We start from the raw sequence: 17,069 nt of genomic DNA, 5'->3' as shown, positions 1-17,069 counted from the left end.
TCTTGGAGGTGAAAAGAGTATAAAATTTGAAATTGAGGGTGTTATATATAATGTGGTTAGCGGCTGTGCCCCACAGGTAGGATGTGACCTAGAGTTGAAAGAGAAATTCTGGAAGGAACTAGATGAAGTAGTTCTGAGCATCCCAGACAGCGAGAGAGTTGTGCAGATTGTAATGGACATATTGGTAAAGGAAACAGGGGCGATGAAGAAGTGATGGGTAAGTACGGCATCCAGGAAAGGAACTTTGAGGGACAGATGGTGGTGGACTTTGCAAAAAGGATGGAGATGGCTGTAGTGAACACTTATTTCCAGAAGAGGGAGGAACATATAGTGACCTACAAGAGCGGAGGTAGAAGCACGGAGGTGGATTATATTTTGTGCAGACGATGTAATTTGAAGGAGGTTACTGACTGTAAAAGTAGTGGTAGGGGAGAGTGTAGCTCGACAGCATAGGATGGTAGTGTGTAGGATGACTCTGGTGGTGGGTAGGAAGATTAAGAAGACAAAGGTTGAGCAGAGAACCATGTGGTGGAAGCTGAGAAAGGAAGAATGTTGTGCGGCCTTTCGGAAAGAGGTGAGACAGGCTCTCGATGGACAGCAGAAGCTCCCGGAAGACTGGACAACGACAGCCAAGGTAATCAGAGAAACAGGCAGGAGAGTACTTGGTGTGTCTTTTGGTAGGAAAGGGGAGAAGGAGACTTGGTGGTGGAACCCCAAAATACAAGGAGTCATACAAGTCAAGAGATTAGCGAAGAAGAAGTGGGATACTGAGAGGACTGAGGAGAGGCGAAAGGAGTACATCGAGATGCGACGTAGGGCAAAGCTAGAGGTGGCAAAGGCTAAACAAGAGGCATACGAAGACATGTACACCAGGTTGGATACGAAAGAAGGAGAAAAGGATCTCTACAGGTTGGCCAGACAGACTGATAGAGATGGGAAGGATGTGCAGCAGGTAAGGGTGATTAAGGATAGAGATAGAAATGTGTTGACTGGTGCCAGTAGTGTGCTAAATAGATGGAAAGAATACTTTGAGAAGTTGATGAATGAAGAAAATGAGACAGAAGGAAGAGTTATAGAGGCAAGTGTGAAGGACCAGGAAGTGGCAATGATTATTAAAGGGAAAGTCAGAAAGGCACAACAAAGGACGAAAAATGGAAAGACTGATGACATACCAGTGGAGGTATGGAAGCAATTTGGAGAGATGGCTATGGAGTTTTTGAACAACTTATTCAACAGAATACTAGCGGGCGAGAAGATGCCTGAAGAATGGAGGAAAAGTGTTCTAGTTCCCATTTTTAAGAACAAAGGGGATGTTCAGAGCTGTGGGAACTATAGAGGAATAAAGTTGATGGGCCACACAATGAAGTTATGGGAAAGAGTAGTGGAGGCTAGACTCAGGACAGAAGTAAGTATCTGCGAACAACACTATGGTTTCATGCCGAGAAAGAGTACCACAGATGCATTATTTGCCTTGAGGATGCTAGTAGAAAAGTACAGAGAAGGTCAGAAGGAGCTACATTGTGTCTTTGTGGATCTACAGAAAGCCTATGACAGAGTACCAAGAGAGGAACTGTGGTACTGCATGCGTAAGTCTGGTGTGGCAGAGAAGTATGTTAAATAGTACAGGACATGTATGATGGCAGCAGAACAATGGTGAGGTGTGCCTTAGGTGTGACAGAAGAATTTAAGGTCGAGGTGGGACTGCATCAGGGATCAGCTCTGAGCCCCTTCCTGTTTGCAGTGGTAATGGATAGGCTGACAGATGAGGTTAGACTGGAATCCCCTTGGACCATGATGTTCACAGATGATATTGTGATATGCATTGAGAGCAGGGAGCATGCGGAGGAACAATTAGAAAGATGGAGATATGCACTGGAAAGGAGAGGAATGGAGATTAGCCGAAGTAAAACAGAATATATGTGCGTGAATGAGAAAACTGGAGGGGGAAGAGTGAGGCTACAGGGAGAAGAGATAGCAAGGGTCTTCTTTCTTCTTCTTTTCCTTTCGGCTTGTCCCGTTAGGGGTCGCCACAGCGTGTCATCTTAGCCTATCTCCTGCATCTTCCTCTCTAACCCCAACTGCCCTCATGTCATCCCTCACCACATCCATAAACCTTCTCTTTGGTCTTCCTCTCGCTCTTTTGCCTGGCAGCTCCATCCTCAGCATCCTTCTACCAATATACTCACTCTCTCGCCTCTGAACATGTCCAAACCATCGAAGTCTGCTCTCTCGAATCTTGTCTCCAAAACATCCAGCTTTGGCTGTCCCTCTAATGAGCTCATTTCTAATCCTATCCAACCTCGTCACTCCGAGCGAGAACCTCAACATCTTCATTTCTGCCACCTCCAGTTCAGCTTCCTGTTGTTTCTTCAGTGCCACCGTCTCTAATCCGTACATCATGACCGGCCTCACCACTGTTTTATAAACTTTGCCCTTCATCCTAGCAGACACTCTTCTGTCACATAACACACCAGACACCTTTCGCCAGCTGTTCCAACCTGCTTGGACCCGTTTCTTCACTTCCTGACCACACTCTCCTTTGCTCTGTATTGTTGACCCCAAGTATTTGAAGTCGTCCACCCTCGCTATCTCTTCTCCCTGTAGCCTCACTCTTCCCCCTCTACTTTTCTCATTCACGCACATATATTCTGTTTTACTTCGGCTAATCTTCATTCCTCTCCTTTCCTGTGCATACCTCCATCTTTCTAATTGTTCCTCCACCAGCTCCCTGCTTTCACTGCATATGACAATATCATCTGCGAACATCATGGTCCAAGGGGATTCCAGTCTAACCTCATCTGTCAGCCTATCCATTACCACTGCAAACAGGAAGGGGCTCAGAGCTGATCCCTGATGCAGTCCCACCTCCACCTTAAATTCCTCTGTCACACCTAAGGCACACCTCACCATTGTTCTGCTGCCATCATACATGTCCTGTACTATTTTAACATACTTCTCTGCCACACCAGACTTACGCATGCAGTACCACAGTTCCTCTCTTGGTACTCTTGTCATAGGCTTTCTCTAGAGCCACAAAGACACAATGTAGCTCCTTCTGACCTTCTCTGTACTTTTCCACGAGCATCCTCAAGGCAAATAATGCATCTGTGGTACTCTTTCTAGGCATGAAACCATACTGTTGCTCGCAGATACTTACTTCTGTCCTGAGTCTAGCCTCCACTACTCTTTCCCATAACTTCATTGTGTGGCTCATCAACTTTATTCCTCTATAGTTCCCACAGCTCTGAACATCCCCTTTGTTCTTAAAAATGGGAACTAGAACACTTTTCCTCCATTCTTCAGGCATCTTTTCGCCCGCTAGTATTCTGTTGAATAAGTTGGTCAAAAACTCCACAGCCATCTCTCCAAATTGCTTCCATACCTCTACCGGTATGTCATCAGGACCAACTGCCTTTCCAGTTTTCATCCTTTGTAGTGCCTTTCTGACTTCCCCCTTAGTAATCATTTCCACTTCCTGGTCCTTCACTCTTGCCTCTTCAACTCTTCCTTCTCTCTCATTTTCTTCATTCATCAACTTCTCAAAGTATTCTTTCCATCTATTTAGCACACTACCGGCACCAGTCAACACATTTCCATCTCTATCCTTAATCACCCTAACTTCTGCACATCCTTCCCATCTCTATCCCTCTGTCTGGCCAACCTGTAGAGATCCTTTTCTCCTTCTTTCGTGTCCAACCTGGTGTACATGTCTTCATATGCCTCTTGTTTAGCCTTTGCCACCTCTACCTTTGCCCTACGTCGCATCTCGATGTACTCCTTTCGCCTCTCCTCAGTCCTCTCAGTATCCCACTTCTTCTTTGCTAATCTCTTTCCTTGTATGACTCCCTGTATTTTGAGGTTCCACCACCAAGTCTCCTTCTCCCCTTTCCTACCAGATGACACACCAAGTACTCTCCTGCCTGTCTCTCTGATCACCTTGGCTGTCGTCGTCCAGTCTTCCGGGAGCTTCGGTTGTCCATCGAGAGCCTGTCTCACCTCTTTCCGGAAGGCCGCACAACATTCTTCCTTTTTCAGCTTCCACCACCTGGTTCTCTGCTCGACCTTTGTCTTCTTAATCTTCCTACCCACCACCAGAATCATCCTACATACTACCATCCTATGCTGTCGAGCTACACTCTCCCCTACCACTACTTTACAGTCAGTAACCTCCTTCAGATTACATCGTCTGCACAAAATATAATCTACCTGCGTGGTTCTACCGCCGCTCTTGTAGGTCACTATATGTTCCTCCCTCTTTTGGAAATAAGTGTTCACTACAGCCATCTCCATCCTTTTTGCAAAGTCCACCACCATCTGCCCTTCAAAGTTCCTTTCCTGGATGCCGTACTTACCCATCACTTCTTCATCGCCCCTGTTTCCTTTACCAATATGTCCATTACAATCTGCACCAATCACAACTCTCTCGCTGTCTGGGATGCTCAGAACTACTTCATCTAGTTCCTTCCAGAATTTCTCTTTCAACTCTAGGTCACATCCTACCTGTGGTGCATAGCCGCTAACCACATTATACATAACACCCTCAATTTCAAATTTTAGTCTCATCACTCGATCTGATACTCTTTTCACCTCCAAGACATTCTTTGCCAGCTCTTCCTTTAAAATAACCCCTACTCCATTTCTCTTCCCATCTACTCCGTGGTTGAATAATTTAAACCCTGCTCCCAAACTTCTAGCCTTACTACCTTTCCACCTGCTCTCTTGGATGCACAGAATATCAACCTTTCTCCTAATCATCATGTCAACCAACTCCTGAGCTTTTCCTGTCATAGTCCCAACATTCAAAGTCCCTACACTCAGTTGTAGGCTCTGTGCATTCCTCTTTTTCTTCTGACGCTGGATCCGGTTTCCTCCTCTTCTTTGTCTTCGACCCACAGTAGCTGAATTTCCACCGACGCCCTGCAGGTTAGCAGTGCCGGGGGCGGGCGTTGTTAACCCGGGCCACGACCGATCCGTTATGGGATTCTTTAGATGAACGCTCATATTTGTTTGGCACAGTTTTTACGCCGGATGCCCTTCCTGACGCAACCCTCTGCATTTATCCGGGCTTGGGACCGGCCTACAGATTGCACTGGTTTGTGCCCCATAGGGCTGCATTGAAGAGATAGCAAGGGTGGACGACTTCAAATATTTAGGGTCAACAATCCAGAGCAATAGTGAGTGTGGTAAGGAAGTGAAGAAACGTGTCCAAGCAGGTTGGAACAGCTGGCGAAAGGTGTCTGGTGTGTTATGTGACAGAAGAGTCTCTGCTAGGATGAAGGGCAAAGTTTACAAAACAGTGGTGAGGCCGGCCATGATGTACGGATTGGAGACGGTAGCACTGAAGAAACAACAGGAAGCAGAACTGGAGGTGGCAGAAATGAAGATGTTGAGGTTCTCGCTTGGAGTGACCAGGTTGGATAGGATTAGAAATGAGCTCATTAGAGGGACACCCAAACTTGGATGTTTTGCTGACAAGGTTAAAGAGAGCAGACTTTGATGGTTTGGACATGTTCAGAGACGAGAGAGTGAGTATATTGGTGGTAGGGTGCTGAGGATGGAGCTGCCAGGCAAAAGGGCGAGAGGAAGACCAAAGAGAAGGTTTATGGATGTGGTGAGGGAAGACATGAGGGCAGTTGGGGTTAGCGAGGAAGATGCAGGAGATAGGCTAAGATGGCAAAAGATGAGACGCTGTGGCGACCCCTAACGGGACAAGCCGAAACGGAAAGAAGAAGAGGATGGTGCCCAACCAAATACACACCACTGTATAGCGATCACTTCACTTCAGGTAGGAATTATTTCCTTCTCAATCTCAAATTTCCAAGTATTTATCACGACAAGTTGGCTCATTTGAGAACAATGCATTAAAAAAAAAAAAATACGACTGAGTTGTCTCCAACGTACACGAAGCGTGTTGCAGCCACACGTTAATCTTCAGTAAATCTCTCCACGACATACTTTTTTTTTTTAAAATATGCACTGTTCTCAAATGAGTCAAACGTGTATTTAAAAAGAAAATAAACAGTCAGTCACAGAGAGTTTTACCGAAGTTCAACATGTGGCCGCAACGCGCTTCCGTGTACGGGGGCTGAATTGAAGCCTATCCCAGCGGTTTATTTTCTTTTTTTGAATACGCATTAGTCATATAAGAACAATGCATATTTTTAAAAAAAAGTTAAACGTGGGGCCACAACACTCTTCGTGTACTGAGCTCGAGCTGTTTTGCAAAGAAAAATGGGCAAGAATTTCAGTCTCTTGATGTGCAAAACAGAGAGACATACACCAAGCGACTTGCAGCTGTAATTCCAGCACAAGATGGTGCTACAAAGTATTAATGCAAGGGGGGCAAATAATATTGGACGCCGCACTTTTTAGGTTTTTATTTGTTTAAAAAAAAAAAAAATTCAAGTAGCCAATAGATTTCGTTCCACTTTACAATTGTGTCCCACTTGCTGTTGATTCTTAACAAAAAATATTAATCTTATATCTTTATTCTTTTTGTTTGAAGCCTGAAATGTGGCGAAAGGATGAAAAGCTCAAGGGGGCCTATTACTTTCACAAGGCACTGTATCCATACAGTACAAACAACGTGAACTCAAATTACGTAGTACCAGCGTAATGAGTACATTTATTAAAAAAAAATGAAAAAAAAAGCGCACACAATTGAAATGGTTACTTTTTTTTTTTTTTTTTTAATGTGCCCATTTTGGGTGCGTTTGTACGTAGTTTGAGCTAATGTTGTTTTGATAGCCATTAGACGCCGTCGGAAAGCTCGTATAGATTGGAGCCGAATGGAAGGGGAGAAGGTGCGCTGTTGAACCAAAACTATTGGGATTCAAAACACATTTCTTCACAAACGCCATGGCACAGAGTAGCAAGATGGGATGTTCATGATGCAATGCAGGAGGCACCGGAAGTGAACCAAGTCATCAATGATGAGTTTGACAGTGATGCACCAAAGGTAGCTACGATGGATATTTTTCAGGTTGGAGATGAGTCACATGCTTCTTTTGAAGGCTTGGCCAAGGATGTGTAATGTAGAGTATAAACTGCACTACGCACAAACGTTTTATGCACAAATATTTTCATGCAAAAAAATGTTAAAGTTAAACAGTGTTAAATAGTTTAAGACTGTAATATGTGTTACCAACAGTATTGATAAAATGTTATACTATCATTGAGCATTTATTTTAGTCTGTTGAGGGATTCTGTTCTGACAATTACAGGGACCAGACAAGTGTGCCCTGTCCCGAGTTATATATTACCACTACATCAGCACATGCACAATAATTATTATTAATGATTGGTGTACAGACAATAACAATGCAAGTACAAACCTACCAAAATATAAACAGATAATTAGTATTAGTATTTTGAGCTTATGGATAGGAGCAAATTGGTGGTGTGCATTGTACATTGGTAGAAGGTTTTTCCTGGTCAACTTTAGGTGTGCGCATTAGACTTAAGGACGCATTATACTTGAGAAATCACAGTATATGTAAACACAGAGATCACAGATACGATGTCTTAACACAAGGGTAACACGCAATGAACTGGGAGGAGGCAAGACACATTCAGTCTGTCGTTTGCGGCATGTAAACAATGGGCGCAGTGCCAAACGTAAGATCGTTTTAATGTCTCATACTATGAAGAGTGCGCTAAACTAAAAAATTCCCTCAATTTTTTTTTAATCAAAATTATTTTACAGTCAGTTCAAACATAAAATCGAAAAAAGTAAAACAAAGAACGTACTGTAAGTAGAGGAGTATCTGTACTTCTTATCATTAATGCGACATCTGGTGTTGCATGGTTTTGCTGATGGGTTTACAGTCCGTTTCATACATCACACACAGTAGATCTCGCCCCCCCCAAAAAAAAGGCTGTCCATTCTTGTTGAAAACTTAGGTGGTACTCATATTTCTTTTCTTTGAGCGACCTTTGTCAAAAGCGTTTCCACAATTACTTGTATGATTTGCGTTTGACTCTTCTGCGCCTGCGCAAATAGACTGCCACAGCAAACTAAGGCAACCCCACAAGGACAAACTGTCTCTGCGTCATCTGCGTTGCCTGTATGACAGGAATCACATGTACAGTATGTCGTTATGAGGGCACTGCGAGGCATATGTAACCATCAAAAGAGCCAGATATGGCTTGCGGGCCATAGGTTACCGACCCCTGAATTCACCCATAACTCACCTTAACTGGTCTACACTCACAGACTTTAGCCTGCTTGCCTGTGTCATAACATGATTAAAACCCTCCTGAATTCACCTTAACTGGTCTACACTCGCAGACTTTGGCCTGCTTGCCTGTGTCTAACATGATTAAAACCCTCCTGAATTTGGTGTAATATTTTGTGTAATTGCAATAATTTCTATAGTGCATGGAGGTCATTAATAATTGCTGGGGGAGAACAATCGTTAATTTTGTGATGCCTGAGTGAGACGGACTATTTCTATTTCTTTTATAAAAAGGGGCAGTCGTCAACAATTAGGAGGAGAGGTGATGGCGATTATATAACGGGCAGCCGTGCATAACCAATCATGCAAGGCCTTGGCAAGGGTGTTGGGGTCACAGGTGTATATCAAATCAGAATTGGACAAGTCACATTCATCGAACAATTTGAACTTGAAGTGTCAGTGGTCCCAAGCACAGCAGAGAATGCCTTCTGTATGACCTCATTTTTAAAGCAATTTGGGACTACCTGGCAAGCTTTTAAAATGATTTTGTAGATAAAATGTGTTAAATATCCCTTGAGAGTAATGTACATGGGGACTTGTTCAGCCTCACCTTTGGCACTTCAATCTCCCAGATGACAAGCTCACTGTTTGAGAAGGAAGCATGGTTACTATGACTCTCTCTTGTGCCCATCGTGCAGCCACTGTCCACTGAGTCCATACTGTTCACATCAGAGCCTAGACAGAGATGGGTACAGTTATCACAGTTTATGACACCATAAATTTACAAGATCATAAAAATCCAATAATCTGACAATATTAAATCAGATCTGGATTCACATGCAGTTCACATGAAATAAAAAAGAAATCATGGATTTACAGTTTATTCTGGAATATGAACATTTGTGGTGACAAACTATTAGTGTTGAAGAATGTAAAAAAAAAAAAAAAAAAAAAAAAAAAATGGCAATAAGGGTGTTGCTATAAACCAGTGTTTCTCAAATAGTGGGGCGCGTCCCTATACGGGGGGAGGGGGGCTTACCCTGGGGTATGTAGTTTTTTTGTTTTCCCCATACTCAAAGTGTAATTGCACACCCACTATAGTAGTTGGCAGTAGCGCCATTGTCAGAGTGTCCGCAGGCAGTATTAGCTCTATGGTGTAGGGCAGGGGTGCCCAGACTTCGTCGCAATTGCCATGAAGAAAGCAAGCGAGAGACCGTAAATAGGAGGGCAGCTTGCTAGAACGTGCCTTTGTGTCTGTGCAATTAATGTACTAACCTGAATCAAGCGACGAAATGGATGATGGGTTGACAGCTTTTTTTTTTCTTTTTTTTTTCCCACGCCGTCACGCGATCGACCAAAACTGCATCATGATTGACACATTGAGCCCCCCTGATGTAGTTTTTTTTTTTTGTTTGTTTATTGTACCGAACAGGCGACCCGAAGTAGAGTGAATAACCCATGACAAAAATGTTGGCAACGGAGATCATGAAGCCAAATAAATTAATGCACCAGTCATGTTTATAAACCGCTGGATTATTTTCAGCGAAAACATGCCAACCATTGCAAACAATCATCCCGCTTTGTGAACGCTACTTCTGTAAACCAGCGAGTACAGTTAGCATCACATATGGTAGCGTAACAAATTGCTCAGTACAAAAATCACAGGCTGTTGTTCACTACGCTGGATCAGTTTTCATGTGCGCCGAGCGTGAGTGACAAGTGCGCAAATGCGCAGCTTAGAGGGAACATTAAGTTATTCTTTGTTGTAAGTTGAACAATATTTATAATTTATTTTTTGTTTTCTTTAATGTTAATAAGGATACATTGTTATGCAAAGTTGTACATATAACAATTTTATAGACAAGAATATTTATAGTTGCGGAGGAGAGAGTCGAGGGTGAATTGTTTTCTTCTTGCTAGGGAGGACGTCACAGAAAATAATTGAGAAGCCTTGCTATAAACTAATATGAGCATGATTAAGAATTTCAATTTGGTAAAGTGGATTTGAAAATGCTGACAGCAAGTAAAAAAAATTTCCTGTTGCGCACAATGGCAAGTAGACAGCTAGTCTTACCCTGTTATATTTTGACTATCGTATGAGCTACCCTTGCCTTAGCTCTGCACTTACATCACTTTTCAAATTACAAAAATAAAATTAATGCATGTATTTTGCTAGTCATATGATTTTAAAACATTCTCAAAATAGCTTGTTGTTCAAGACCTGAGTGGAAAATGTACGACAAACTAAATAACCATTTTCACAGTGTACACAGTGTACTAGATCAGTGCTGTGCTTATGCCCACTTTCCGCTCCGTAACCTGTTCCCTGTAGATTGTCTATCTTGGCTCAAACCTCTGTTGTAATTGTGAAAACTTAGTATCTCATTCACTTCCCTAAAGAGGAAGCGAATAGGGATAGTGGTACTCGAAGTGAAAAATACAAAGAAAAAAATGTTTATCCAATTTCTTATTGGAGCACACTTTTTGTGTACCAGAATGTTTAAAATGTCAACAGTACAGTATTTACACATTGCATACTAGAGACAAATAACAGTACAAGTGCCTAGTTAAAGCTCTTAATTATCAAACCTTATGCTGCACAGTAACATTTTAATTGGGGTACATAATTGACATTCTTCACTTAGAGAACCTTCTGCTGGATGTGCTGGCCGTGTACATACTTTTTTTTAAAATTTTGTTGTTGTTGTTGTTGTGTGTGTGTGTGCCAAAATGTTTTAAATGTCAAGAGTATATTACATATTTATACTTTGTATATTTGAGACAAATATTTTCAGCAGTACAAGTATCTAGTTTTATCTTTTTTTTTTTAAAACCTTGTGCTGCACAATAACTTTTTGTTGCCGTACATACATAATTAACATTGCTCACTTGAATAATCTTCTGATGGAGGTGCTGACGGTGTAACTGAGGTTTTTATCTTTGAGAAAAACATGGTGATTGAGAGCTATTGTTTCAATACCTCCCCGTACATCGACAAAACCTCGTCAACGCAATTGCTCAAATCAACAGCTCGTACCATATTGTCATCAATGTCTTCCTTCTTCCTCCACATAAAAAGGAGCTACATTGTTGTTGGCGGAGGAAGCCTCATCATCCAGAGGCACGGTTCTGAGGCCGTCATGCTTTTGAAATTTTTCAAACCAATCTTTGCTTGACGAAAAGCCTCGTTTTCAGGGGTGAATCCCTCCTTGAAACTTACGGTTCGTCAGCACTTTCTTCAGCCTCATTGTCATCACCGGCCCGTTTTTTTTCTGCAATCCGCTATCCACAAAGCTTATGCAGCTTCCATTAAAACATCCCTCTGATTTCGAGGAGTCTCCACATATTTAACTTCCTTCTTAAAAGTTATTAAAGCAGTTTTAGGGATGTTTGCCACATCCTTTATGTAGCGCACCATGGATTCATTCACGCAGCAATGGCGCACCACAAAAGCATATAACTTCTGACGTGTTTGATCATCACCAAACGTTTTACGTTTTCGCTGATCGTTGTCATCTTCCTCTTGGGTGCTTCAGAGGAAGCTTTCACATCAGCACAGCACTTAGGCAGCATTGTGATTCACGCCATAACGGCGTGCCAAAAATCAGAATCAGCTTGAATGGCCAAGTGTGTAAAAATGCAAATTTTTCTCTAATACAAACTAGGGAAGAAAAAGCTTGCACACACAACAGTGGACTAAGAGGCAGTCTGTGTGTCTTTGCTGAAATGTATACCCAAGCAGTTTACTTGATCCGCTTGTCCCCCCCCCCCCCACACAAACAAACAAACAAAAACTTCCCATCTGAAAAGGTAAAACAGTCACATCGCCAGCGCCTCCAGCGGAAGCATCTCCGGGTAATGAATGGTAACCATACAATAATAAGTGTTTTATAATTTATATAAATGAATAATACTGTAAATACTTATAAGGTTTTATCATTAAATATTTAAATACTTTTGTTTCAAATATGCAAAGTACAAATACTGTTTACATATTTTAAGCGTTTTGGTAACCACAAACATACATGCCCCTCTACTTCGAAGTTTTTCTACTCTTTCCAGGTGGGTCTGGTCCTAGTTAACTGCGAAAAATTAGGAATTACTGGATATGTACACATGTATGGTGCCACCAGAAAGTAGTCACAACCATTCACGCTTTCCAATTTGCTGCAACAAACAAAGCTGATTTGTGTTTTCTTTGAAAAAAAAAAATATATCCGACAGAGCATATTAGAAGTGTATTTATGTTTTTAAAAATGCAGACATTTAAACATAATAGGTAGATGTATTCAAACCCTTTGCTGTGATACAAACTAGAGCTCAAGTGTATCTGATTTTCACTGATCCTTGAGATGCTTCTACAACTTGAATGGAGTCAACCTATGGTAAATTCAGTTCTTTTATCATCATTTGGAATGGAAGACTTGTCTAAATAAGGTCTTATAGTTGGAAGTGCATAAAGCAAAAAGCAAGCAATGAAGTCTCTGAAATTGTCTGCAGACCACTGAGACCTGAGGTAATGATGCTCGCAATTTTATGTTATTAAAGGGCCACTGTCATGAAATGCATGATTTTTAGTATGTTATTAATGAAAAAAATGGCAGCCAACATGGGACCCATGGATTTTTTTCCACAACCACAAAACATGATTTTGACATATACAGCTTTTTGTAAGTCCCGCCATGAAAATTCTCTCGAGGGATTTGTTTTCGAGAAGAAGCAGGAAGTGACGTAAAGGACATAATCGCCCTTAAGTGGACTTGTTTGTTTCCATTAGTTTTACCTCTGGGAAGGTAGCTCATTGTTCCTTCGTGTTAGCCAAAATGCTGGGTCGTTGCATTGCTGGACATTGTTTGAACACTCGGGAGGATGGATTTACCCTTCATAAGAGACCCAGTTCGTCGTGAAAATGGATTGCATGGATGCAGAGCATGACAGCTTTGTGGGTTCCAAATGACAGGTAGGTGTGTATACAGCTACAAAAACAAAAAAATAACAGTTTGGGGCAGACCACGTAATTGGTCTCTTATCACAGAACAAAAGATCCGCGTACGAAATGTGTCGATGTGCGCGCCGGACGGCGTCGGGCTGCTGCGTGGCACCTCTGTGTACCTCAACACAACATTGTACCTTTAACAATGAAAACAAAAGATCAATTTCCAAAGAAACTTAACATTTTTAGTCTGTAACAGAAAAGATTTAAAGGACAAAACTGCAATTCAAAACTAAATCTTGATTTAGAACAAAGTATAAATTTTTTTTAGAACATATACAGAATTTCAAAATGAAAACTAAAAATGTTAAAACATATAATGGAACTTTACGCCGACTACCGACCTGATCAGAATCTTACAATAATTTACATTTTATGTTGCTCAGCCACAATGTCGTAATTCACTGCTACGATCAATGACGTCATTGATCTGCTCCGCAAAAGACATTTACTACATGTCACTGAATCCAAAAGCTAGTTTTTTCTATGTTAATAGTTTTTTTTTCATGTTTTTCTGTAGTATTGTAAACAGCTGACAGCCAATAAAGTTATTTTAAAAAAAAAAAGCGACAAAGAACAGACGTTTTAGACAGACAATACCTAATGCTCAGATCAGACTACAAGACAAATTTGCTCTTTCACTATTGCACTATGTTAGATGAATGAAAGAAAATCCTGTAACCAGATACCTCCACATAGCGTTTTTTATAATCATTAGGCTTTATCATCTTAATTCAAATGAGACTCGATACACTTACCGTGACAATGACAACACAAGTGGATTGCACTGACTGTATGAGGACAAAATGGGGAAAAACGTGTTGGTGGCCCCGGTGCTCAGGAGAGGACTTCAATTCAAGGCTTGCTTGAGGTATGTTCACGTACTTTTGTATGATATGGCTCGCAAGCATGAAACAGAACGTTATATAGCCTACCAAACTAGTGGTAATGTTCGTACTAGCGGTTGTATTTAACATGCTTGAATCATGCTCTAGCATTTCGGGGTTGGTGAAGTAATTTAAGGACAGCAAAGTAATTACAGTAATTTAGCACATTATTTCTGCCATGTTGATTTGATCTCACTGATTACAATACTGGTATTGAAGTAAGTACAGGTTATAACCAGTACAATGTAATTTCAAACGGTGGGAAAAGCTTTGAAATTATTTATCCTGGTCTTATTTTGTATTACAAAGAATATTTTTGAACAGATGTGTCAATGTTATCTTCCATGTAAATAAAACCACATGCAAATGCTTCATAGAATGCATGGTGTTTGATTTCAGTCTTAACTGGTAATTGTATTTTCAATAAGTTAAGACAAAACTTACCTCCAGATTGGTCTGTTTCCACTTCACATCCCTGAGGTCCATTCCTAAGGTCCATTTCATCAAGCATCTTTACACCACACACAGAGTTTTCTTCCACTGAAGAAAAAATAATTTCATCTGTAGGTGTCTCAATCGGTGATTGGGCTTGTATTGCTTCTTTCTCTGACAAGTCTGTTATCTGGAAGACATCCATTTTGCTGTCTAACAGACTATTTTGATGGTTCTCGTTGCTGATCCCATCTTCAAAGTGGAAGGTGCTGCAAGCAGAGTCCTCAGCTTGAGTTGCTAGTTCATCACCTTTTAGTTCGTTGTAAAGTAGAGGCGCACTGTCTGGTATTTGCTGAGACAGTTTTGGAATAGGCTCTTTTTGTGTACCGTTTATCTGATTACCTAATTCATTAATTTCTGTAGACTCCCATACCGATGTAGTAAAAGACGTTTCAGGCATCACTTGCTCCTTGTTTTGTGCTACATCACAGTCTTTTTTAAAGTGGTTTGACAATCGAGGGTGGTGACACTGCTGCCTTCTGTCAGAAGCTGGAAGGCTGATGCCACCAAGGACCCGCTTGGTGGCTGATGAGATGACCTCAGTTATGAGTCCAGCTGCCAGAACTTCTATATCATCTGCTTCTCCATAACTGTTGTGAACCTGGATTTCCTGTGACCTTAATGACGTAATCTGGGCTTGAGAGGTGAGGACAAAACTGTTAGGTGTACTGGTTAGAATGTGATGATTAAAATCCTGCACTGAAGTGGACACATCTTGAGACTCTAACTGTGATGAGACCATTCTCTGCAATTTCATAGGTATGACTGTACAACTACCGTCCTGTGTCATTACAGTGCTGTGGTTCTTTGCAACCTCCCCCTCTGGCTCAGGCCGCTTTGCATCAGAAAGGCACACTGACATGGTGTTTAAGTGGGTAACTTTGGTGGTTTGGCAGGGCAAGACGATCTCTTTGACAGTGACTTCTAAAGCAGACATTGATTCTCCCTTTTGATCGATGATTGCTTCTGAAGCACTGGTGTGTGCTGGAGTGTTTTGCAGGTCACTATGTTCGTTTTGTGACACATTAAGATTCTCATCCTGTTTTAATGATAGCAAATTTGAGACTGTGGGTTCATCTACTTCCAGATTTCTTCCACATGTCTCAACACCTGCCCTTCTTGGAGTCTGTCCCATTAAGTATGCTGTCTCTGTGTCACCACCATGCTTTGAGGATATATTTTCCTTTTCCTTGTCTTTTCGAGTAGGCTTAGGATGTCTGCAGATGAAGTGGTGTTCTGTGTTATTTGTAGTGGATAAAGCATCTCTCTCAACCAAGCCATTCCTACCCACTGAAAAAGACGATCTCAGGATTGCATTATTTGAACTTTCATCTGGGTCGCCATGGCTGATGAGACGCTCTTTCTTACGAGAGGTGTACCACCACCAGCCAATCAGTGCAAGAACTCCAGGCAGTGTGTAGGGCACAATCGAACGAAATGGGGGCATCTCCTCAGGACGCTAACAGCTACACCTGAGTGGGGGGGAAAAAATGAATTACAAAAGGACAGACTTGGATCATTTGTAATGAGAGGTCTAATTTACAGTTACCAGACCAAGTGTGAAGTGAAAGACTTAATCTAGATACCTGTTTTATTAACAAGACAAAATGATACCAATGGACGGAGAATATGAAAGATTGTCCTTAAAAATAGTACTGTATACAACGCTGATATGCAAAAAGTAATTACTCTCCAGGGTATTATTGTTGCTGTTACTCCCATAACAACTAATAATGACAAATGCCTGAGTGTTTACTGTAGCACGGGGCAGAAAAGTTGCAGTACAGGAGAGGAAAAAACATGAAATGAAAGTCAACAGGAAAGTAAATCTTGACATATCAAGAGAAATCCTCATTCGCCCTTTGGTGTAGGAGTACTGTTATAGCTTACTGCCAAAAAGGAAGAAACACCACTTGTTTCTAGAACCAATACAGTGCCTGGTACAAACTGCAGAGCTTGCCAAGATCTTCCCTTGAGCAGACAGTGCAGTGCATTCCTCACTACAGTATTCATCAACTATTCCGGGTTGGGGGGGGGGGGTTGTATAGACTAAACCCTGCCACGAATAGCAAAAATCCAGCGGACCAAATACTATACCATTCAAAATAGTTGGTACCACCATCAGTTTTCAAGGAATGTAAAAAAAAAAAACCATATGATAATACATAGTGCTAATGAAACAATTTTAGTTTCAGGAACAAGTTAGATTGTTCTGAAGTCCCTGGGATAACTGACTGGTGTCTTAGTCTGAACACTGTGGGCACCATGTAAAATGAGTTAGTAGAGAATCATGTACACAAGTACAAGGCTCGAATTAAGCAGTTGGCAGTTTGCGTGTTAAAATTTTTATTTCGTGCCAAAAAAAAAAAAAAAAACAGTTGAAAAACAGAACTGCGAATCACAGTTGTACCATGGGGACTTACGCCCCATTAACCTTTTCAATGCAGTCCGCTGAACTTATCCACTTAGAAAAAAAAAAAAAAATCATCATGAAATCATCAATTGCTCATTTCAACTTAT

General features: G+C 41.4%; 1 protein-coding gene across 2 annotated transcripts in view; it reads right to left on the bottom strand.

Moving 5' to 3' along the window:
• akap1b (A kinase (PRKA) anchor protein 1b) overlaps positions 1-17,069 on the bottom strand; it is a 56,816-nt gene that overhangs the window by 34,085 nt on the left and 5,662 nt on the right. For both annotated transcript variants that reach the window (XM_061826778.1, XM_061826779.1), the window contains exons 2-3: positions 14,502-16,021; positions 8,788-8,912 (exon numbers count right to left, since the gene is read on the bottom strand). In XM_061826778.1, coding sequence (XP_061682762.1) covers positions 8,788-8,912; positions 14,502-15,996 — 1,620 coding nt within the window. In that variant the 5' untranslated portion in view covers positions 15,997-16,021. The remainder of the gene's footprint in view (positions 1-8,787; positions 8,913-14,501; positions 16,022-17,069) is intronic.

This window comes from Syngnathoides biaculeatus, chromosome 8, assembly GCF_019802595.1.
Source record: "Syngnathoides biaculeatus isolate LvHL_M chromosome 8, ASM1980259v1, whole genome shotgun sequence".
Lineage (NCBI taxonomy): Eukaryota > Metazoa > Chordata > Actinopteri > Syngnathiformes > Syngnathidae > Syngnathoides > Syngnathoides biaculeatus.
Note: the sequence above shows the minus strand (reverse complement) of the source record. Positions and strands in the feature narration are given on the sequence as shown.